At 34.9% G+C, this 25,262-nt stretch overlaps 1 protein-coding gene across 1 annotated transcript in view; it reads right to left on the bottom strand.

Annotated features, from left to right (window-relative positions):
- The window catches only part of LOC113080839 (GPI ethanolamine phosphate transferase 2-like), a 134,380-nt gene that overhangs the window by 69,818 nt on the left and 39,300 nt on the right, over nucleotides 1–25,262 (bottom strand). Inside the window, exons 4-6 of the mRNA XM_026252895.1 lie at nucleotides 21,790–21,928; nucleotides 17,412–17,624; nucleotides 4,955–5,172 (exon numbers count right to left, since the gene is read on the bottom strand). Coding sequence (XP_026108680.1) covers nucleotides 4,955–5,172; nucleotides 17,412–17,624; nucleotides 21,790–21,928 — 570 coding nt within the window. The remainder of the gene's footprint in view (nucleotides 1–4,954; nucleotides 5,173–17,411; nucleotides 17,625–21,789; nucleotides 21,929–25,262) is intronic.

The raw sequence follows: 25,262 nt of genomic DNA, 5'->3' as shown, positions 1-25,262 counted from the left end.
TTTGGTTGGTAAAATAAAATGTTGTAAATTCAAATCAGAGCATCTTCCGTGTCTGGAATGGATGTATTCTTGAGTCTATAAGGTAACAATAATATAAGCTTGTTTGAAATGGGTTTGGATAAAAGAAAATTTTGGTTTCGTCTATACTACTAGGTACTTTTACTACAGGTGCATCTCAATAAATTAGAATGTGGTGGAAGTGGTAATTATATTATTCAGTAATTCAACTCAAATTGTGAAACTTGTGTATTAAATAAATTCAATGAACAGACTGAAGTAGTCTTTGGTTCTTTTAATTGTGATGATTTTACTTCATACTTCATACTATACTTCACAAGACCAAAACAAAAAAACCTTTTTATTGAATTGTTGGCCTTCTGGAGAGTATGTACGTTTACTGTACATGTACTCAATATTTGGTAGGGGCTCCTTTTGCATTAATTACTGCCTCAATTCGGTGTGGCATGGAGGTGATCAGTTTGTGGCACTGCTGAGGTGGTATGGAAGCCCAGGTTTATTTGACAGTGGCTTTCAGCTCATCTGCATTGTTTGGTCTCTTGTTTCTCATCTTCCTCTTGACAATACTCCATAGATTCTCTCTGGGGTTCAGGTCTTGTGAGTTTGCTGACCAGTCAAGCACACCAACACCATGGTCATTTAACCAACTTTTGGTGCTTTTGGCAGTGTGGGCAGGTGCCAAATCCTGCTGGAAAATGAAATCAGCATCTTCAAAAAGCTGGTCAGCAAAAGGAAGCATGAAGTGCTCCAAAATTTCTTGGTAAACGGGTGCAGTGACACAATGGACCAACACCAGCAGATGACACTGAACCCCAAATCATCACAGACTGTGGAAACTTAACACTGGACTTCAAGCAACTTGGGCTATGAGCTTCTCCACCCTTCCTCCAGACTCTAGGACCTTGGTTTCCAAATGAAATGTAAAACTTGTTTCATCTGAAAAGAGGATTTTGGACCACTGGTCAAAATTACAGTATTTTAGCCCAGGTAAGATGCCTCTGATGTTGTCTGTGGTTCAGGAGTGGCTTAACAAGAAGAATACGACAACTGTATCCAAATTCCTTGACACCTGTGTGTGTGGTGGCTCTTGATGCCTTGACCCCAGCCTCGGTCCATTCCTTGTGAAGTTCTTGAATCAATTTTGCTTGACAAACCTTATAAGGTTCTCTTGGTTGGTTGCCCCATGATTGCATAGCCTAGTGAATCAAACTGAGAGACCATTTTGAAGTCTCAGGAAACCTTTGCATGTGTTTTGTGTTGATATATGTCACCATATTCTAATTTGTTGAGATAGTGAATTGGTGGGTTTTGTTAAATTTGAGCCAAAATCATCACATTAAAAAAACGAAAGACGTAAAATACTTCATTCTGATGCATTAAATTTATTTAATACACAAGTTTCACAATTTGAGTTGAATCAATCATGGACTATTTTAACAATGTATTTACTACATTTCTGGACTTTGAACGTGTCCATTATATTGCAGTCTATGCAGGGTCAAAAAGCTCTCACATTTCATTAAAAAATATCTTAATTTGTGTTCCAAAGATGAACGAAGGTCTGAGGGTTTTGGAACGCTATGAGGGCGAGTAATTAATGACAGAATCAAAATTTTTGGGTGAACTATCCCTTTAAAACAGTGCTTAATAGCTACTGGTTAACACTGTTTCCCAACAAAGGAATGCTGCTTATCACATATTAAAAAAAGATTATGAAAAACATAAAGCAAACATCTTTACAGGAATAATCTGTAATGATGAAATAGGCATGCACACATACACGCACACAAAACAGGAATTTGTGTAAGGAAAGCAAATAGGGTCAGTTTTGATTTCACGTTGACTTGAGGAAATAAGAAACAGTGAAAATCCAAATCCAAAACTGAAAACCTGGAGAAATTAACTCCCAAAGACTTCGAAGGGCTCCCCTGATTCTCCAACAACCCACACCAGGCTGGATCTGAACTCCGCCGTGAGGGCTGGCAAGCTCTTTATTGTTAATTACAGAGAAGAGAGGGACTAATTAAGCTCATAATGAGTTGGCAGGGTGAGGGATGTAAATGAGACGAGAGGCCGCAGTCCTTCACACCCAGACATTGATCCTCCTTCACACCACTGTAAGACCTCCGAACTCCACTCTCAACTCACGTCTCACCATCATTCACCTTATCATCGGCCAAAGGAAGAAAACGAATGAAATCTTTCCACAAATTTACAGTTTACCAGAAATACAGATATGTTTAATCCTTTTACAACTCATTTAAGTTACAACTCATCAGCTAAATTCCACATTTATCCGCAAATCTTTAGCTAATCTAAAACTAGCTGCACTCATATAGTTTCTATGGCAACAATGGGTTCAATTGTATAAGTAATGTATAATTAAATTTTTTTGTTAGTTTTTTTGTAGCTTAGAGTTGAAAAACTGTTTAGCTTTGGGTAAAACCAAAGACTGTAGACAAACATGGATGTAGTGTCCATGACATCACAACGTAGACTCCTGATGAGCGTTTTTGAAGCTCAAAGTGGGTGGAGCGGGTCATCGACACTCCTAGATAATCAAAACGGGCAAAAAGGCGGGAGCTGGTTCCTGAAACCACGCCTACTTAGCTAAACGGCGGTGACAGTGGCGGCAATCCACTTGTCACTCAAGTGGCCACGCCCTTAATTATGCAGACATTTAAGGATTAATAACATTTAGATGGATAAAAAAATCACCCCCTCACAGTTGTCATGAAGGGCAAAATTAGCTATATAGACCAAAACCACTTTTTGTATCAGGCTGTAAACATGTTTTTTTTTTCTGCTGCAAAGTTGGGCATTTTAACATGGGGAGTCTATGGGACTGACTCCCTTTTGGAGCCAGCCAATAGCACCCAGTCGATGAATTGTAGTTTTAGTCACGTCCGTGTAAGCTTCACTAGAGAGAGCGGGAGGTCACTTGTCACTGTCACTTTTTACCCAGCCATCCAATCAATGGAAGAGGGATGGAACAAATAGCCTACTACAGCGACCAATCATCCTACTACTTATACAACAAGTGAACAACAACAGAGAAGTTAATATTATTGTTTTCTGCATTTAATATTCAGTAATATTCTTCAAAATGAGATACTAGTAAAACATTACTGCCAAGGATATTCCAAATCATAGCAACCAAAGCGTTTTCAAGCGCCACCAGCTGGTCGTTTTAAGAAAAGTGCATGATATTTTTCAGCTGGCAAAATTTTTTTTTTTTGGGGGGGGGTTATTGAATACTTATTATTAGGCATATGGCCTATTAGTCTTTTTTGCATTTATGCAATATACTGGAGCCAAACCTGAAAAAGTAGACCAGAATTCTCCACTGCGTTCCTGGAAACACAATTTGCATAGCTGTAACATTCATTGATAGGCGGGATTATGCTAATTGTGAATGAGAGTGCACACGCGCCCTATTTACATATAACTGGAATTCATTAACATACGCATGTTAAAATATCGGTTTCACGCGCAAATTACTCAGAATTTTCTAATCTATTTACGAATGTTTCATGAATGAGGCCCATTGAGAGTATAGGTGACCAAGGATTGATATTATGCCAATATATTGTAAATAAATAATGTATGTTGACCACAAGTGACAATGTTACGATTTCTTTTTTTAAATAAATGCTGTTCTTTTCAATAAAGGTGCTGTATGTATGTTTTTGACTACTAAAGCATAAAAATACCATAATATGTTTGTAGATATTTAGTAAACATGCTAAGTTAATATTCTTGTTTATCTGAAAAACAATGCTACAGTCAGTTATTCTTCTTTAAAAAAATGTCAGAACGTCTGTATGAGCTTTGGTTTGTGAAATCCGCCCACTGCCAGTTTACCAAATTGTATTTTGGCACCCCGGGTTGCCAGTTGGTGGAAAACACAGCGTATTTCATTTCAGTCATGATGGAAGCTGTCAAGGAAGGTGCGCTTGTTCCTGTTGGTGTCATCAATCTGGTAACATGCGTATGTTTCAAGTCTGGGGGGGGGGGGGGGGGGGCTGGGGGGGGGGGGGAAATACCCGCTCCAATAATTGGAATTTGGACCGCAATGTCAATCCTACATACAGCAAAAAATGTATCACAGTTTCTCTTTGTCATAAAATCACAATTTCCAATATATGTTTTTAACATTGATAATAATACACATTTCTTGAGCAGCAAAACAGCATATTAGAATGATTTCTGAAGGATCATGTGACACTGAAGACTGGAGAGATGATGCTGAAAAATATAGCTTTGATCACAAGAATAAATTACATTTTAACATATTCAAACAGAAAACTTTTTTGTTTGTAAATATAATTTCACAATACCACTGTTATTACTGTATTTTTTAGTCTTGGTGAGCAGCAGATATTTCTTTAAAAAAAGCTGTATTTTTATATAATCTTTTATATTATATATGACACATTTATTTTAATCAAAATTTCCTTATAAATACTGGGGAAAAAAGGAACTATTGTCTCTGTATAAGGCTGCCAGAAGATTCTGAAAGAGATTTAACTTGCTAAATAATTAATTTTCTTATCACTAGTTAAAACTGCTTTCACGTGTAATTTAGTGACACATAACATACACCATACAAAGTCACTTTGCACCAGGAAATTAGTATTATGAAGTGATAAATGTTTTAGTTTCCACTATAACTGCAAGTGATAGACATGAAGGAGCAAATGTTCGAATCTGATGTGGAACTGCCAAAACCTGCCAGAATATAGATGTGAAATTACAATAGCTGAAATAAAACCTGCCTGTTAAAAATGTGAAATACTTTAAGAATGAATCAGACTGACCTTTATAGCCAGAACCTTGAATAAAGTTTAGTTTGAGTAGACGGCATACTTAGTGTGATGTGGACCAAACTAGACTGTGAGTGATGCAAATATCTTCAGGACTGCACGGATCTCACCTGCAGTGTGAAGATCATGCCCATGATCATGGAGTACATGTCGTATTTGCCCAGCTGTTTGCTCAGAGCTGAACTCATTGCCTTCAGGGCCTCCAGATACTGTTTGAGAACCTTCTTGCCCATGTTACTCAAAACCTCAGACGTGTTTCCATCCACATAGAGCTGCATCCAGCTTCCGTGAGACTTCTCTGCCACGCGAAACTGCTCGTAACCATCCTCTGTGACAGAGAGAGAGAAACACAAGAAAGAGAACGACTGTAACTTTGTTAACTGCCTCGCTGTCTACCTACATAGACAACTACCTTCAAATGCATTTTGCTAAACTTGAACCTTGTGAGTGACTGATTTGAAATGCTCTACATGACTGCTAATTAAATTATATTATAGAAACCTTATAAGAGTCAGTTTATCTGTTGTTGCATATCGTTTTATCAATGGTTTAGCAAGACTGTAAGCAAAAAATATGAGAAAATAACTGATTTGAAACTAAATTAAATGGAACAATAACAAAGTAAATACAGACAAAATAAATCATAAAAATAAAATAAAAATCCTAACCGATACAATAGGATTTCAGCACTGCGTGCTTGAACCCCTAATTAAAAACCCTAATAAAAATCCTTACAATCTACTATCAATTTATCAGTTATCTATCATTTGCTTTATTGTTTAGCAAGCCTGTTAATGGCAAAATCAGTGGGAAAAGTCATTTATTTTAATTAAATTATAATATTACACTGTACAATAAGATAAAATAAATTACAGTATTTAAAGTATTTAAAATTACATAGATACAAATAAAATAAAATATAAACATAAACTAATAAATATACATAAATAAATTCAAATGAATGTAAAAATCCTTAAAATTACAATTGATTTATCTCCTGCTAGCTATTGTTTTTTTCCCTACTATTTTGAGAGAAAAAATGTTTTTAAGCAGAAAACAGTCATTTTTTAATTAAATGACATGAAAAATATATATATAAAAAATAAAAAAACAAATAAATAACCCTTACAATTACAATCAGTTTATCTATTGTTTTCCATTATTTAACAAGCATGCAATCAGTAAAATCAGTGAGGAAAAAAAAAAGATAATTTTAATAATGAAAAAACAACAATATTAATCATCATCATCATCATCATCTTCATAACTTAAAATAAACAAATAAATAAAAAACTTACAATTATAATGTAAGCAGCAAAAACAGGGAGAAAAAAGATGATTTAAATTCAATTACATGAAATAAATTAATAAAACAAAACTATTATTATTATAAGCTATTATTTAGCAAGCCTGTCTAGGCAGCAAAATCACTGAGGAAAAAAAAAACCTAATAATAAAAAAAATCTAAAATGCATTATTTAACAAGCATGTAATCAGTAAAATCAGAAACGAAAAAAAAAAAAAAATTAGATGTTTTTTTTTTTTTTTAACTGAGCCCACTGCAATGCATTGCAAGATAGCCTTCTCATCCCAAAATAAATGTGATGCTGATCTCATAAGAAGGTGTTTAAAATAACATATTTATCTGTCAGAACAGCCTTCACATACAATGCCTTGTAATGCTCACTAGGTTTTGAAACAGAGCCACGGTATTATGAAGACACCACGAGGAAGCTGTTGCATAAGAATCAGGTGTCTGCTGGCTGTGTTTTAAAGCAGACAGACACTAAGGGCCTTCACAGCGGGATCTCAGAGGGAGCTAACAGACACGTCTGCCTCATACCACCCAGAAGCTTCACTACAGGACACCTCCGTTTCGCTCTGTGCCTCTCTCTTTCTAACGTGTCTCTCGCCATCTCTGAGCTCTGATTCTCCATGGAACCGATGCTGTGTAGAATGACACAGACACATTCTGTTTGTGTCGCATACTTGGATCAACTGTGTTTTCCATTGTTGGGAGTGCAATTTAAAATGCATTAGGCATGAACGGCTGACTTCTACAGTCTTGCAGCTCAACTACTGACACAGACAAACAGTTTGTACAGCAAGTCAGCTCATGTTAAAGAGTCAACATGTTAAAATCAGTTTTGGAATAACAATGACAAATTTTAAGGAAACTATCACCTCCTTGTTTGTCATTAAACACGTTAAGTATGCAAAACCAACAACACGCCAGCCAAGCATGTGTTGTCTGCATACTTAATTTACATCTCTGGCTTAACATATGCAAGCTCACACTCTCCAAAGCATGCAAAATCATAGAAACATGTTCATGAACACACACAGGCTGCATTTGTATATGTATAACACATGTATTGCATCTTTATGTAATTTGTCACTCTGTTGCAAACTGTTTGCATACACAAAATGAATAACCTTAAATATTCTTTATTAGTGATGTCGATTTAGGGCCAGATTTACTAAACAGTGCAAATTAGCGCAAGAGCATAATTCCAAAATTTCTGCGGGTGAATTACAAAAAATTTGCAAATTGTAGAACACAGTCGCAACATCTCATTTACATATCGACCAATGCAATATATATATTTTGCAAGTTGTCTGAACATTACAGCCAAACTAATTTCCCTATTATAAAGACAAAGCCTTTCAAGGTAACAAAAACATAAAAAAGAATGGTGGATATTTAGGCCAAAGTGGGCGAAAACAAAAATCTTTGTGTTTTATCTTTGTTATTAAAAAAATGAGAACAAAGATACACATAATATACAAACAGTGTTTTATTTTCATGTACAATAGGTTTATTTAGCAGGAGCATTCAAGAAACTGAATCAACAAATATAAAAATAAACCACTATATAGATTACTATTATTAACGTTTTTAAATCAAGAGTAGTGAGTGATTTTTCTCTTTGTGTTTCGTTTTTTTATTAGCATTAAAGGAATAATTCATTCAAAAATGAAAAGTGTTTTATTTTTATTCTGTACTATCATTTACTTACTAAAAAGTTGCTTTAAACCTTAATGAGTTCTTTCTTCTGCTGAAGATAAATGTTAGGTTGAAGAATGTGAATAACACTACTATAGCTACTTCCATAGTATTTTTTCATACTATCAAATTCAATATGGACCAGAAACAGTTCGGTTACCCACATTCTTCAAAATATCTTCTTTTGTGTTCGGCAGAAGAAAGAAATTAATACAGGATGATCTATCTCTTTAATGACAGTTGGCAGCATGTTTAGCTCTGGCCCTTTAAGAGCTGCATGCATCTAAAATACAGGCACGCATCCATTTCTCTCTTAACAGTTTACTTTTAATTTTAGACATTACTAACTATACATAGAGTCTAACAGTGTTAATTTTGACACGAAATTTTAATTTAGTTTTAGTCTTAGTCTTTTGACTATAATTCTTTTTAGTTTTAGTCAAGTTTTAGTCATCTGATTTGTTTTAATTTTAGTCTTATTTTAGTCGACTAAAATTGCTTGGTATTTTAGTCGACTAAAATTGCTTGGTATTTTAGTCGACTAAAATAAGACTAAAATCAATAACAGATTTACTAGACAATTTTTTACAGCTGGTATAGGAAACAAACTTAACCAAAATATATAAAACACAAATTCAACTTTATTTCAACACAACTGTGTCTTTATTTCGATTCAAAAGCTTTTATGCAGCAACAAACACTGTCATGATAATGTAAACAATAACTAGCTGCCAATTGACCATCAATAAAAGAAAAATAACGTTAGGTCCAGGACCTTAAAGCTTACAGCTGAGCTGAACAATAAGTGCATACATTTAAAGTAAATATTTAATAAGTTGGCAGCTAGGTGGATAAAAAAAGTAACAAGATTTTAGGTATTCATTTGTCTAGCAATATTGTATGTTTTAAATACTACAATATTGCTAGATTTGTATGTATAATGATAGGATGTGAACATTCATGTTTCACATGACTAATATAGAAATATTTGTGATATTGTCAACAAGTAGAACATTATAAAATATACTAAACATTAGTATTAATCAAATGTATTTATCATGATATTACGTATTAGTATTGTGCTCTCATCTAATTTGAAGAAGGGGCTATTTTACAGTACTTTTCAGTTCGTAATATTTAATGCTACAACATCTACGCACTGCACTGTTCCAATTTTGCTTAGCTCAATAAACAAAAGAACATCGTTGTGAAATTACATTTGAGAAAATGTCCGGGTGGCTCGTTTGTAAATGTCTTTTCAAATTGGTTGTGTTCTTGCCATGAATGAGCGCTCCGCGTGCTTTACGCTTTGTTTTGTTTTGTTCGTCGTCAAACGTGAAGTGAGCTGTAGACATTTTGTCGCCCTTTTAGACATCGCCTCTTCGAATGCCGACTTCCCGGGAGCTCATTTAAAAACTGAAAACCTTCGCTTCACGTCTCAATAAGTCAGGCTCGGATTGGTTCTCTTCTCTCATGCAGTCTGTTCTGATTTGCCGGTTCTTTTGCTCATTCCTCGCATCTCTCCCGTCTGCTGATTTGATTTTCGTCACAGTCTATTTTCGTCTCTTCCTTTATTCGTTGACGATAATGTCAATCAATTTAGTCATAGTTTTAGTCTCCATCAGTGCCTTCTATTTTAGTTTTCGTTTAGTTTTCGTCCGCAAAAATATATTCGTGATGAAAATAATGACGAAAATATTTAGTCAACGAAATTAACACTGGAGTCTAAACATAAACCTTGTGTGTTTTAATAGTATTAGCACAACAGATAACTTAGATCAGTAATCAGGCGCTGTTTGACAAGGTTTTTACTGTGCGGTTTATAATGTCCTTTTGTGACTGTGAATAAGTGCAGTGTCCCGTGAGAGTAACTCTGATCCAAATGTACTGTATGTCACGTATTACAGTATACTGATACAGCAGGGCCAGAACTGCAGCTGATAGACGGTGCGCTGTAGAACGATACAACAATATTTCTTTAAAAGCATATTGTGGAGACATTTTTTTTTAATATAAATTAATATGTGTGGACAAAATTCAGGGAAAAAATTATGCATTCTTTAACACACTTTTTCCTGGGCCAGATATGTACGTTGTCCATGTGCATCAGCTCACACTGTAAGCAGTTGCTAACGAACATAATGCATGATGACAATAAATTACAGTCTAATATAGCCTAATGTTTTCTCTCAATTATGAGTTTATATCTCACAATTCTAAGTTTTTTTATTCAGAATTGTGTTAGATAACTAGTATGCAAATTGGGATGCACCTCTCTTGCTATATTCTAGAATGAATCATCAGTTTGAAGGAATCGGTTGAATGAACGACTGAATGACTCACTTTTTTAGGACAGTGAGAAATCACCACCTACTGGCAATTTTAGTTTTTCAATAATATTTCAATATTATTTTATTGTAAACCCATGCAATTTAAATTCATGCAACTTTTTGTTTCATGTGTAAATTACATCTAAATGCCAATTCAGATGCAACTTCTCGAAAAAAAAAGTTATGGCCAAAGGCTTCAAGTTTATGTTTCTTTCTAAAACTACTTTATTCATTTATTTATTGTCCTTTGCATTCAATGCTTTGTTCATTTTACACAGTAATGACTTTAAAAAATCATTTTCTGGTCTAATTTATTGCCCCCTTTGCAATTTATTAATTGGCACATCATGCGATTAAACAAAATCACAAATTACAAAAGTTTTTCTAGCAAACTGTTTAAATGCACAAAATAAATGGCCTTAAATCCTATAGCTAAATTACTTTGAGATGTTAATGCAAAAACACATAAAACTGTCCATGAAGTCATATAGGCTGCAATCTCATTTGCATACTTGTATAACATACTAAAAGCATGCACTTAAAATTACATCTTTATAAAATGAGCCTCTTTGTCGCAAATTGTTTGGATGCAAACAATTAATTAAATTACAAGCAAAATTACCTTACGATACTAATGGACACTCAATAACTAACGGATGCTAAATTAATTACCTTAAAATTTAATATTAATTGGAACTGCTATGGCAACTAAAAAATTTAGAGCAATGGTGTTGTTCGTAATATTTAGTGTGAGCAGAAAATCTACCATATGAGCACTTTTGGCATACAGTACAATATATTTAACTTATTGTGATTTTGCAGGATGTGGCTTTATATACTATATGAGTAGTATGCATGATCAGTGCATCTTGCATATGAATTCTAATCATGCATGCTGCTTTGGACAGATAGTATGTGAAGCCACACATTCCTCCAGGCCATGTGAATGTTTTTGTTTTTCCTGAGCGTCCATGTAGCATCTTAATCTGCTGCATCTTGTCTGCTTAAACCCTTAAGACAGAAAGGTGATAAACCAAAACATGATTTGCTGACGGAGCTCATGTTAACCCAGTGAAAAAGTGATGAATGGGACAATTACTGAGTGTTAGCGGGTAAAAACAGAACATTAGAGGCGTTTTCACATCAATCTATTCTCTTATGAATGAATTCACTTTCCTGGAACGATCTATTGTCATAACACAAATAAGCGAGGCTGTGATTAATCAATTATATGATTATGCTGAATTAGCTCATGAATCCATGTCAACTGTTACACAGTGTTATGACAGTGAAACATAGCGTTATTTCCATAGTATCAGCTGAAAGTCATACATATTAGAGCTGAAAGATTCCTAATGGTGTTACGGCAATGAGAAACCTCTGCCTGTGAGGATGATTCTCAGAAAATGCTCTGTCCTCTCTTAGACAAAGTGGCGTCTGCTTAATAATGAAAGTTTAATTCACAGCATTGATCACAGAGCAGGAGAGTTAGAGAAAAGCCAAACAGAGTGTCTGCTGGGATGAGCTTGGAATAAAGGGGATTATTCATGAATATTTACAGCAGGAAATAAGAAAGAAAACAAGGAAAGAGAAGGGAGAAAGAAGCAGATAGATGGACAGACAGAGACCGACGGACAGACGGAGGGACAGACAGACAGACAGATGGAGGGACGGACAGACAGACAGACAGAGGGACAGACAGACGGACGGACAGACAGACATACAGACAGACAGACAGAGACAGACAGACAGACAGATGAAGGGATGGACAGACAGACAGACAGAGGGACAGACAGACGGACGGACAGACAGAGATACAGACAGACATACAGACAGATGGACAGGCAGACAGACAGACAGACGGAGGGACAGACAGATGGAGGGACGGACAGACAGACAGACAGACAGACAGATGGAGGGACAGAGGGACAGACAGACAGACAGATGAAGGGACAGACAGACAGACAGACAGATGAAGGGACAGACAGACAGACAGACAGACAGATGGAGGGACAGAGGGACAGACAGACAGATGAAGGGACAGAGGGACAGACAGACAGACAGATGAAGGGACAGAGGGACAGACAGACAGACAGACGGAGGGACAGACAGACAGACAGAGGGACAGACAGACAGACAGAGGAACGGACAGACAGACAGACAGATGGAGGGACAGACAGACAGACAGACAGACGGAGGGACAGACAGACAGACAGACAGATGGAGGGACAGACAGACGGAGGGACGGACAGACAGACAGACAGACAGAGGGACTGACAGATAGATAGATAGATAGATAGATAGATAGATAGATAGATAGATAGATAGATAGATAGATAGATAGATAGATAGATAGATAGATAGACAGATAGACAGATAGACAGATAGATAGATAGATAGATAGATAGATAGATAGATAAATCAAACTTAATAATGCATAATAATGCATAACGCATTCCAGATGAAAGTGCTGAAAAAGGCACAAAAAGAGACCCCTCTGGGTGTTTTGGAATGGCACACTATCATATCACTATCACTATTTTTACAGTATGCATTATGTATAGTGTGCATAGTAAATGAAATACACAGATGACATCCTTAATTTGCCAAATGTGCAGCTTACAGTAGTTATATATAAAGTAGTCACAAAAAGTAATTAGTAACTAACATCACTTTTTATTTATTTCCAAGATTTAAAAACAAATGTATGCACTATACAGTATTTACTATAGACTGCAGTATGCTAGTATGAAGATTTTTGAGCACTGCCTCTGCTTCATACACACAGTGGAAAGCAGGTCAAGATCTCTAGTGTGACGCAGGGTTCTGCTGCATGTTGCATTTTAATGGTGCGCCGTCATGAGCTTCAGCTCTCAGCGTGTTACCGTGGGAAAAGTGTTATCAGGAGAAAACTTCAGACGTCTCGCTTTCAGGTCAATGTGCTTAGAAAAACTCAGATGAATGATTCTCCCCTTAATCACAATAATTCATCTGCAATTTAATTAAGTGCTTCATTAGGCTGCAAAGCATGATGGAGAAGTTTCTATATCCCAAAGAGAGCAAGACAGACATGGGTGAAGTGAGGTGATATCTGCCTGTACGTCACACAGAAACTGAAGAGCTGACCTCTAACAATCTCATATTTTTACATTTCCATAGAAAGTGGAAGGACAAAAGTGGGCAGCGGCGGTATGTCATCCTCATCAATCAGATCTCAACCTCCACACGCCTCTCGAACCTTCACTCGAGCACAGGTGAAAGGGGGGAAATTCAATGTCTAATGCATATTGTACACAAAGGAATGTCAAGAGTGGGCTGAAATGATAAACTTTGATCTGATTGGCTGGTTTTACACAATTTCCTGGAGTTAGAGCGCACAGGTTAAGCCTACATCAGAACATAAGGAATCTCAAGAAGAATAGGAACTACTGGACTTAAAAAAAGAAACAGTTGTTGTCTTTACAGAAATGTTTGTACTTCCATTTAAAAATAATAATATAAATAATTAAATTAAATCTATTTTTGTTGCATCATTTGTTTCTGGCTTAACAGACACTAAACAATACATTTTAAATAGGCACAAACAAATGCAGATAACAAACATTGATTAAAAACAGATCTAATTTTAGCAAATAATAGATAAATCAGCTGTATATATTTCATTTCATTTTGTTCTCAAATATTTATAAAAACAGTAATATATAAAAGTAATTTATAATTTAAAAATGTAAATGCTAATAATTAAAACATTATTTAACAATAAATATGACATACATAGTAAAAACAAAAAACTAAACAAAACAAAAAAATCAAACCATATGCATGAATACAATTGCATATGAAAACCAGACTGCCACAATTTGTGCACATATATAAACAGTGTTTACATAAAGGCAAATCGCATCATCCTGTCATGATCTATCATGATCTCATTCAAACAGCACGGGCAAACAAAATACGCTCTGCCGGCTAAAGCATCTTCTTCCCACCATAAAAGCCGATCCATGGGATGCATCAGCATCTGTACAGCTGCTTGCGGATTGACTTTTCTGTGCACTAATTTGAATGCCAATCTGTTATTGTTCAACAAATTTAGATACATGCACACACAAACAAAAACACTCTTCTGGTTGCTTCCCATATCAGTCAAACAATCTCTTCCTGACAGTTTGTAGCAAGAATAAGCTGTGATTCAGATTTATAACGAGTCAAAATGTCTGGCTACACAAGACATACACTTCCAGAAAACAGCAACACGAGTCTATGAAAATGTCAGCAGACATCAGCATCAAACACTCTAACCCTGTACAAACACACACACACACCTCATAACCCAGCAAAACACTCAATGCTGCAAGAGGCGAAAAGTGAATGAGCCAGAGATGGATGTTTGTGGGAGGCCAGATATCCCACTGAGAGAAAATGCAACCAAACTGCAAAAGAGACAGCGGAGGACACACAAACACATATACAAACACATCTAGGCTTGGGCTAAAGGGTATAAATTCTCTATTTCTATGGATTTAAAGTGCTCTAAATGCACAGTCATGTCTGTGTACTCAAACCTGTGCTCTTATGTCAGGTTACTGACAGGGTTTCATGAGCAAAACTCAGGCTGCAAAACAGGAAAACAAAACTGAACTGGATTGAAAACTAAAGCAGACTACAAGACTGAAGCTTGTTGCTTTTATGAGACAAATGCCATAGTTAGTAGTCAAATGTAGTGTGAAAGTATAAGAGACACTCTGAGAGACCCTGACTCTGTAACTTTAGCATTATTTATATTATTTAATAACATTCAATTATTAAATGGCAGATTCAAACCTAAAACCAAACAAAACAAAACAAATATAAAACAAAACAAAACACTGTTTTAGACTTTCAAACTTTTCATCAAATATAATTTTTTTTCTCATATTTCTTAACATTTTCTTTCAGCTGTATTTAAATTACTGAAAGCCATTTTTAATAAGTTTCTGTTTCAGTTAGAAATGTTCATTTTAACTGGTTAACCGGTAACCGAATTTATATAATTTTGAGCGATTAACACAATCAGTTAAATGGTTTAAAAAGTCATTTATTTATTTATTTAAATATTTAAAAAGATTTGCGGCATTGTTAAAATAACGCTACGAGTATAATTTAAAAAAAAAAATTGTTTCTTTTTTAGAGAGAAAAAACATATAAGTCACATTTTATTACTTTATTCAGAAATAGGCCTAATGCCGACATGAAATGTTTACAAACATTATTATAAACACTGTAAACATAGCTAGGCTATTTTAGTTCACCTCACTCCACAACAAAACCTTTCAGCTAACAGTATTTAGAAAAGAACCAGAATTAAAAAATATAAGAACCTATAGCAATATAAATGACAAGCCAAAACAAATTAATTTAGGTTAAAACTAAACTGAAACCACGTTGGGTCCCTCATTCAACACAAAATCAAATGTTTCCATATTCGGGATGTATTTTAATGCCAAATTATTATTTATTATGTAACCTACTGCACTTGCTTTCTAATATCTACATAAACAAAATGTTTTGCATAACATCACGGCGGTACGGTGATAACACTTAACGGCACATATTTCATTACATATTTAAACTGAGCAGTGTTTTTTTTTCATGTTTAACTGACTGTATTTTATTATGATAATGAAAAGGCTACATTGTCAAGGTAGCAAATCTTAACTGTGTGCACAAATTCACTTGAATTTTTTCCTTTTAACAGTGGAAGCAACTTCTCCTTTTAGTCAAAGATAATCAGAATTGTAAAAGGTTTGTCTTTATTTGTGTACATTCACAAAAAAATGGGGAACTCCTTCAAGACTTGTTGGAAGACCATTTCAGGTGACTACCTCTTGAAGCTCATCAAGAGAATGCCAAGAGTGTGCAAAGCAGTAATCAAAGCAAAAGCTGGCTACTTTGAAGAACCTACAATATGACATATTTTCAGTTGTTTCACACTTTTTGTTATGTATATAATTCCATATATGATTCCATATTTGTTAATTCGTAGTTTTGATGCCTTCAGTGTGAATCTACAATTTTCATAGTCATGAAAATAAAGAAAACTCTTTGAATGAGAAGGTGTGTCCAAACTTTTGGTCTGTACTGTATATGAAATATAGCCTAACTTTATTATGTTTTTCTAAACTTGCAGAAGCGCTACAGATGTGTGATTTGATGCATGTGAATCCTCATGTTCTGTTGTTTGCTGCTATTTGCGCATGTAAAATAAATCCTCGGGAAACTAATGTTAGTATTTTTAACGGGTCGCAGACACTTATCCTTTCTAATTTAATTAAATTCTAATTTAAAATATTCTTGTCAGTTAACAGTTAATAATAGGTTAATGCGCATCGGTTGTCGGTTAGGAAAAATAAACATGAACATCCCAAGTTACATTTTTTTTTTTTTTTTTTACTGAATGTTTGTAACTAGTTAAGTTATGAATGTAAAGGGTAAATCATTAACACATCAACAAGACTTCATGGAGTACCTCCATTCATCCATCCATCCTTCCTTTTTATCCATCCATTATCCATCCATTTAGACATGCATCCCCTTCAACCAAATATACATCATCTATCCATCTTTTTGACACAATATTTAAGTATTTCAGTTCAGACAATAACTCTTGTGATCTTTTGGAGCTCTTGGGACTTTTTTTTTTACACTTCATGCATCTTGATTGATCAGTCTGATATCCGATTGGATGCACACTCCGTTTAAACTTGGACTCCACATAATGGAAACCTACAAATCCTGTGCTATATGCAAATATAGTGATATTTTCTTCACTAATACCAGTCAGCAAAATTTTCCGTTGAATGCTCTCTATTTATGCCAATTAGTGGCTAAAGGCACATCCATGTGCCTCATCAATCATTACTAATTAACATGTGGATTGTGAGGCTTCCAAACTTCCACTGCTGCTGCTGATGATCCATCTGTGAGAAGTGAAGTTTACATTTCTTTCCAAATAACCAAAATCTTTTACAGTTGGCAGAGTCAGACCTTACATCTCAAACCAGAGGTGACTGGACTTCAGTCCATCTCATCTTTGGACCTCCTGGCTTGGGACATGAAGTTATTATTATGGCCAATAAGTAGCCTCTTAGATCATGTGTTTGAAACTGCATCAGATGGTTTGTGGACTGATCACGGCTCTGTGGGAATGCTGCTCTATGCATTAGCTTTGTACTGCACATGTGAACTCACCCTTGTGGAAGGTGGGATTGCTGTCCTGTAGGAGGCGGCTGAGCTGGTGTCCGTTGATCTGGAGGAGGCGCAGCTGTTCTCTGAGTGATAACTCCTCAAACACAGCTGGAATCAAATGGCCCACGCTGTTCTTGGAGATGGGTAACCCCAGACCCAGTGCGAGGGTGGGGGTCAGATCCACCTGCTCCAGGACACCTGGCTCATCAAATCCCGCTGCAACAGCAAGATATGTGTCATTAACTGCTCATAGGCTTGAGATCATTGCACGCAGAGTCTGAAATTTTCACTTGAAATTTTTGCACGTTAAAAAAATAGATATGACCTCATGTTGTGTCAGACACGAATACACACACACTGCCTCCAAAACTTTTTTTGTCCTTAAACAAAAAATGTACAGTACGTAGATCAGGTTTGATTTTCTGCATTTTTTGCATCCGTAACAAGTATTTTGTGAGGGGTTTTGCTAATCCTGCAGCTTCTTGATAAAGAAGTTTGGATTTTCTCAGGATTGGATGAACCTAATATTTCCTTTCTTTTTCTCTTTTTAAGAAGAGAGAGAACAGTAAGATCATCCTCACTGCTTTAAGACTACTGTACTGTTTTACACAATGTATTAATTAATATGCGTCAGACTCAGTGTGTAAGGTTTCCGCACATGACAAATTATTAGGATGATGAATATAAAATTTTTAAAAGATGCGGTCCTTTACAGCACACTTCTGTCCATGAGATGCAGTTTCTGGAGTTTTACAATAAAGAAAATCAATCAATCAATCAATCAATCAATCAATCTCTATCTATCTATCTATCTATCTATCTATCTATCTATCTATCTATCTATCTATCTATCTATCTATCTATCTATCTATCTATCTATCTTTTTATACAGCTATCCATCCATTTATACATGCACATCTGTCCATCCTTATATACATTTATCCATCCATTAATCATCTATACATTTATACATCCATCTATTGATCTATTTATACATCTATCCATCTATTTATATATCCATTCTTTCATGTATACATGTACATCCATCCTTTTATTCATTTATCCATCCATCCATCCATCCATCCATCCATTTATCCATCCGTCCATCAATTTATATATTTATCTATCGATCCATTTATCCAATCCCTCCATCAATTTATATATATATATTTATTCATCCATCCATTTACCCAACCATCTATCTATCTATCTATCTATCTATCTATCTATCTATCTATCTATCTATACATGTATTCATCCATCTATTATCCATCCATCCAATTTATATACTTATACATCCATCCATTCATCCATCAATCAATTTAAAACTATCTATCCATCCATATATATATCCATCCATTTATACATCTATCATCCATCCATCCATCTATCCATCCGTCTATCATCCATCCATTTAAACATCCATCCATCTGACCATCGTTTAATCCATCAATCAATTAATTTATTCATCCATCTGTCCATTTATAAATCTATCCACCCTTCCATCTATTTATATATCCATCCATCCCTCCAAAAGTTTTCTGCTACTTTTGTTCTCATTCCAGCGCTGTTCTGCCATATTTACATATTAATTAATGAATGCAGATCACTTCATCTCTAGCAGGAAGTTGATGACACTAAGTAAAAATTATAATATATTCTTCACATCAACATCAGCGTTTGATTAAGTCAGTGTTCTCTGCACTGTGTTTTTGATGAATCTGTAGCGTTAACTCAAAAGTTTTATCTATAATTCAGCTGAATGGCATTGCATTGCTTTTGCACGGTCCTCGCTGGCTGTGCATAAAAATAAACACACATATCCTTAAAAGAATCAGTAAATCGATTGTTAAATCTGACTGAATTGAGTCTGTTCTGAATCTCTCTGAAGAATCACTTTGCAATGTAAAATGCCGATGGAGTTACAAAGACACAAATGAAGTCAATTCAGGTTAAGTTTATGCATATACAAAAAAAAATAAAAACAACATTTCAGCTGCTTATTAACAAGTCTGCCATGTCTCTCTCCAGACAGCACTGGTTTTACCTGCGGCTATAGCGGTGTGATGGACGATGAGGTCAGCATGAAAGCGCCACATGCAGCGGGTGAGAAAATGAGCTCATCTTTAAATAAAAACAGTGCTGCACGAGAAAGCTGGTGTGAATGCGTGTGTGTGCATGTGTATAAATGAGTAAGAGATCACAAAAATAGATCATACAGGAAAAGAAACAATTATCACATTCACCCTGACAGTCTGGTGTAGACAGATGCTTTGCCACTCCACACTTTCATGAAGGAGAGAGAAAGAGAGAGAATGTAGGGATGAGTGGAAGTGGATAATGAGCATCTCTCACAGATTTTCACACTCTAGGGCGTGAGTATAGCGTGTGTGTGTGTGTGTGTGTGTGTGTGTGTGTGTTTATTCACACGTGGTTATAAGAGTGTCATGTGCTCGCTTTGTGTACTGCATCACATGACCAGTGTGTGTGTGTGTGTGTGTGTGTGTGTGTGCCACAATCAATTACACACTAGACTCAATGCAAATTAATCCATTATAAAACAGTAGGGAAAAAATGAATTAATGCTTCATATTATTAGACAGAGATGAATCAGTGGGTAATTTAAAACCCTCGGGCCGTAAAATTATCCAGCAACTCACCGCAGAATTCCTCTAATGCAATCAGACTGTCACAGACATTTGTGATTTACTGTGCAGGGAACAACTACATGAGTCTATATAGGATATGTGAGAAGGAGCACATATAGAAAGCCTTACAGTAGAACTTTAACTTTCTACACAGTTGTTGAAAAGTTTGGGGTCAACATGATTTTTATTTTTTAAGAAATTAATAATTCTATTCAGAAAGATGCATTCATTTGATGAAAAGTTACGGTAAAGACATTTGTAATGATACAAATTCAAAGAAATGCTGTTCTTTTGTATTTTATATTCATCAAATAATCCTCATAATAAGAAGAAATTACAATGACGTCTGATGGACCATGTGACACTGAAGACTGGAATAATGGCTGCTGAAAATTTAGCTTTGCATCACTTGAATAAATGTAATGTTTTTACATATTTTTATATATAACAGTTATTTTATTGTTTACAGTTATTTAACTTTTCACTGTATTTTTGAGCATAAGAGACTTCTTTCAAAAACAAACAAAAAATCTTACCCATAAAATCTCACTAATAAAATATTAAATATTTTTAAACATGATTTGAATATTCAAAAGTCAAAGTGATCATATAATTTTAAGTAAAATAACATTTTACAAGAGAAAAAAAATTACTTGATTTTATCTGATGTGAACTGACTGGATTGAAAACTATATGTACTGTAATTTGTACTGAATTAATGCTAATCAGCATTAAATTGCTACATTAACTATAATTTTGAGAACCGGAGAGAATAGAAAAAAATTTTTTTGGCTGTCTGTGATGCAAGAACTAAAATAGTTGACGATTAAAATAGGGAGAAAAATATAAATGCAATAAAAGAATGCAAGCAAAGAAAGTGTGAAACACATAAAGCTCTTTTTAGTGGAACAACTTCCCTTCATCACTACTTTACAGATACTTTCTTGATTATTCAAAAAAAACAAAAAAAAATTGTCTACAGTTTAAGCTCTAACAAAAGCAGATCCTTTTTTTGTTCTTGCAAATGATATAAAATGCAAGAATGGTTGAAACAACTCCTAAACAGATGAACAGTAGCACACAGCTTTGCACATTCTAAGAATATCTTGCACAGTCATTAACACTGATCTGAAAAATGCAACTGTTTTTGATTTAAGCATTGTTCTGCGCTCACAAAGACATGCATTTTCTTAAATGAATGTGTGAATATGCTGGTAAAGTTTGATTTAAAGCAAGATAAAGATAAAAAATCATCAACCCAATCAGGCCGACTCTCAGTCTGAGGACTGTTTATTGTGAGTAAAGCTTCTTTGCTGGAGACCGAGGACTATTAGAGCCCTTGTTTCGCTGGATATCTGTCATTATTGGATACGGCTTAACAACTGTGGGAGGAATTTTGTGTATGGATTGCACTAAGTCTGGCCAATATACTTTATTGAAGAACCAAGACATCAAATATACAACCTATGCTTAAAAAAAACCTTCACTTTCAAACAGAGGAACTTTGGGAAATCGATAGAAGATCCTCCAAAATGTTTTTCTTGAACTTCAAAGAGTCGTATAACCTTTATGTCTGGAGGAGAAACTAAATGCGAGTAAACTTTCCTTCAAAACACCATGAGATAACATCATTTTTCTTTCCTAACATGGGATTTTCTGGCAAATCCAATAGACAAATGTCTCAATATAGAGTCTACTTTAGAGAACAGCCACCAGTGGCCTGTGCTACTCACCTTTCCTCCTGAAGGCGGGGCTGATGAGCACGAGGGGCGTGTTGATTTCTGGCTCCGACGATCCGCCGTGACTGCCGGTTTCAGACATGCCGTGGTCTCCACACAGAACCAGTAAGTTGGGCAACGTCCCTTCAGATTCCTGAAACAGACATTTTTTTTAAAAAGAAAAGAAAAATATTTACATATATTTATATTTATTAACAGTCTAAATGAATATGATTACTTATAAATTGCTTATATATATATATATATATATATATATATATATATATATATATATATATATATATATATATATATATATATATATATAATATTGTATAAAAATATAAATTAATAAATAAATAAAAAATAAATCAATCACTTTTTCAAGCACTTTTTTGCAATGTGACAAAAATATTTCTTGACATTATCAACAATGGCTAGAAAAAACATTAAGGTAAATCAAATTAAAAAAACAATTTCTGCAAGAATTCTGCAATGTAAATTTTCCCAATTTCCAGACAGTTTTCTGCAGCTCCTGCTGTATATTTGTGCATCATGCCTTCTGCAAAACTTCTGAAAAATAGATTTTGGTCTGCGAGTTCATCACAGATCCTGCTGTATGTTTGTGTGTATTTGTGCATCATGTGTGTTTGTGTAAGTGTGTGGGAGAGACGCTGGATACTCTTCTCTCCACTGGAGCAAATCACTGAGGTTTCAGCGCTAAGCCGCGGGGACCCGTCTCTCTCTCTGCCATCAGGGATGTGAGGAAGATCAGCTTGGTTTCACGTCAAAGAGTCTCTCAGTGCGTCAGAGCCACTTGAATCCCTCAGTGGCACTCTGAAGCTGTACACACACACTAAACAGCCGTCCTTCACACACTCTTGGGCCCTGTACCGCTGCGCTCACAGCTGGCCATCCAAACGCTCTTACTGCCACTAACACTGATGATGCTACGCTAACAACCAATCCTCTGCTCACAGCAGTTCAAATATTCATGAGCCCGCTAAACGTATGGTTAATGACTAGCCTCCCCTCCAGTCCGAGCTAATGCACAAAAGCACTGTGAATAAGCCATTTGAAAATGCCGCTTCACTGACTTGCACTTTCTTGTGGGAAATAAAAACTGTAAATTAGCTAAGGAAATTCCTAATATGCTGTGATTGCCCAACACATCACCGTCAAGTACAAGCTAAAGCCATTCCTTGTGTAAATTATTATACATTAAAGGGGTAGTGCACCCAAAAATGTCAATTCTATCAGCATTTACACAACCTCATGTTGTTCTAACTCTATTTCTTTCCTCAGTTGAACATAAAAGAAGATATTTTGAAGAATGTTGGTAATCAAACAGCTGCTGGTAGCCACTGACTTCCATAGTATGGAGAAAAAACTATTGAAGTCAATAGGGACCAAAAACTGTTTCCAAAAAACTATCCCTTCAAGGCACCTAAAGCAGATGCAAATACTGCAAACAATATACAATAATTAATAAAAAAATAAAATAAAATAATAATAATAATAATAATAATAATAATCAATCGATAAAAATAATACATATGAAACCTAAAAAATAAAATTATATGTAATTACTAAAAATAAATAAATAATATGTATACAGAAAAAAAAATATAGGACAAAAATAAAAAATACATGTATATTACATTAGCTATGCTTAAAATTTTACTTCGACATAAATAAAAACTATTTTAAATAAAATCATAAAAGAAAATAAATATTAAAAAGAATCATTAATTTATTTTGCCACATATGAGAGACTTGCCAGACGAAAATTGTATTAATTGTCATGAAAATAAATGTATCAAAACCTAAAACAAATAGGCTTCATATTCTAAATTAATTTTTATTCTAATTTATTTTATTTTCTTTTTTTTGACACAAACATGAATAACGCCATTAGAAAATTCCACTTCACTTAATTCAAAGGGAAAAAAGGGACCTCATTGATAGATATTTTTGAGAAACTTAATTCTAATAAAATTTTCTGAAATCCTTAGTCATTTTCTATCTCGTAATGAAAAAAGACAAAAATACAAAATCGTATTTACCTATCAGAACCAAGTATTTTTAAAACATGAAAAATATCTAATAATCAAAACTGTTTTGAATTTGAAAAATTAAGTCTTTAATTATTTTTTTACTGTATGAAGGATAAACTCAATTAATTTTGACTTTTTTGTAACTGACTTAATATCTTGCCTCATTATACTTCCCTTATATATATATATATATATATATATATATATATATATATATATATATATATATATATATATATATATATATATATATATATATTTCTACTGGAAAACAAGACAGAAATATTGTGCAAGAAATCCTGCCGTTTTTTTTTTTTTTTTTTTTCATTTAAAATCATCAAACCAGACCTGACTAACCAGCCTGTTGGTCAACTAAGACCAGAAAAACACCCTTGGGCTGGTTTAGGCTGTTTTATGGGCATGCAAACTTTTGAAAGACCTAAAAGGGACAATACAACAGATTCAACAGCTCTGCTCTGCTCTGAAATAACATTGTGTTACAGGAAAACACTGCAACTATTCCTACAGTAGATGGCCAATTTCACCTCAATAATGGCATGAGGATGGCCACCGTATAGGGCCGTGGGGGTGTCCCATCCGCGAATGCCTGTTAGCAGTGGCAGGTTTAGGGCACTTGTTTTCCAGCAGCGAGCCAGAAATAAACTGCTATCACACTGAGGTGCAGTAATGACTGTAACACAGTGCTCGTATCGCAGGGCTAAGGATAAAGAACAGCCAACAGAGCAAGGAAAATAAATAACTTGATATAAGAATATAAAGCGTTATTTTCTTTCCCTCCTTTATAATGTGATTCACTGTTATCCTCTGGGTGCCTGCGTCTTCCCATAAAAATGCATTGAAAATAGAGCATTTCCCATTACAACTTACTAGAAAGCTTAAAGCAGAACAAAACTAATAAAGAAAAGCGACATTAAAAGGAGCTTTGAAAAATAATTCAACATGAAGCAACCACTGGGAGTTCTTTTAAAAAAGTCAAGAGTTTCAGACTTCATTGCGGGAACGAGCGCAATAAACTAGAGGTGCGTGTGAATTTATCTCAGTGATTTGTTGAGCGCTTAGACGTGGCTGAATCAAACACGGTGTTAATGAATGAACTGACTGTTATTTGAAAGCACAAAAGTGATTTCTGACTTCAGGAAATAGTGATTTGGTTTGAGACAAGGAGTGGGAAAAGTGAATAAAAAATGAAAATGGAACAAGGTAAAAGAATGAAAGATGCCCCCTGCCATTTTAATAGCACTGCAGACGGCTCTTCCAAGAAACCTTGAGGAATCACAGACGGCTTAAATGAATAGTTCCTCTAAAGCGGGTCATTATTTACTCACCCTCATCTCATTCTGAACCGTATGACTCTCTTTCTTCTGTGGAACACACCAGGAGAAACTGTGAATTACAGTTTTAATCTTTCCT

This window comes from Carassius auratus, unplaced genomic scaffold, assembly GCF_003368295.1.
Source record: "Carassius auratus strain Wakin unplaced genomic scaffold, ASM336829v1 scaf_tig00032189, whole genome shotgun sequence".
Lineage (NCBI taxonomy): Eukaryota > Metazoa > Chordata > Actinopteri > Cypriniformes > Cyprinidae > Carassius > Carassius auratus.
The sequence above is the reverse complement of the archived record's forward strand: the minus strand, read 5'-3'. Positions and strand labels throughout refer to the sequence as shown.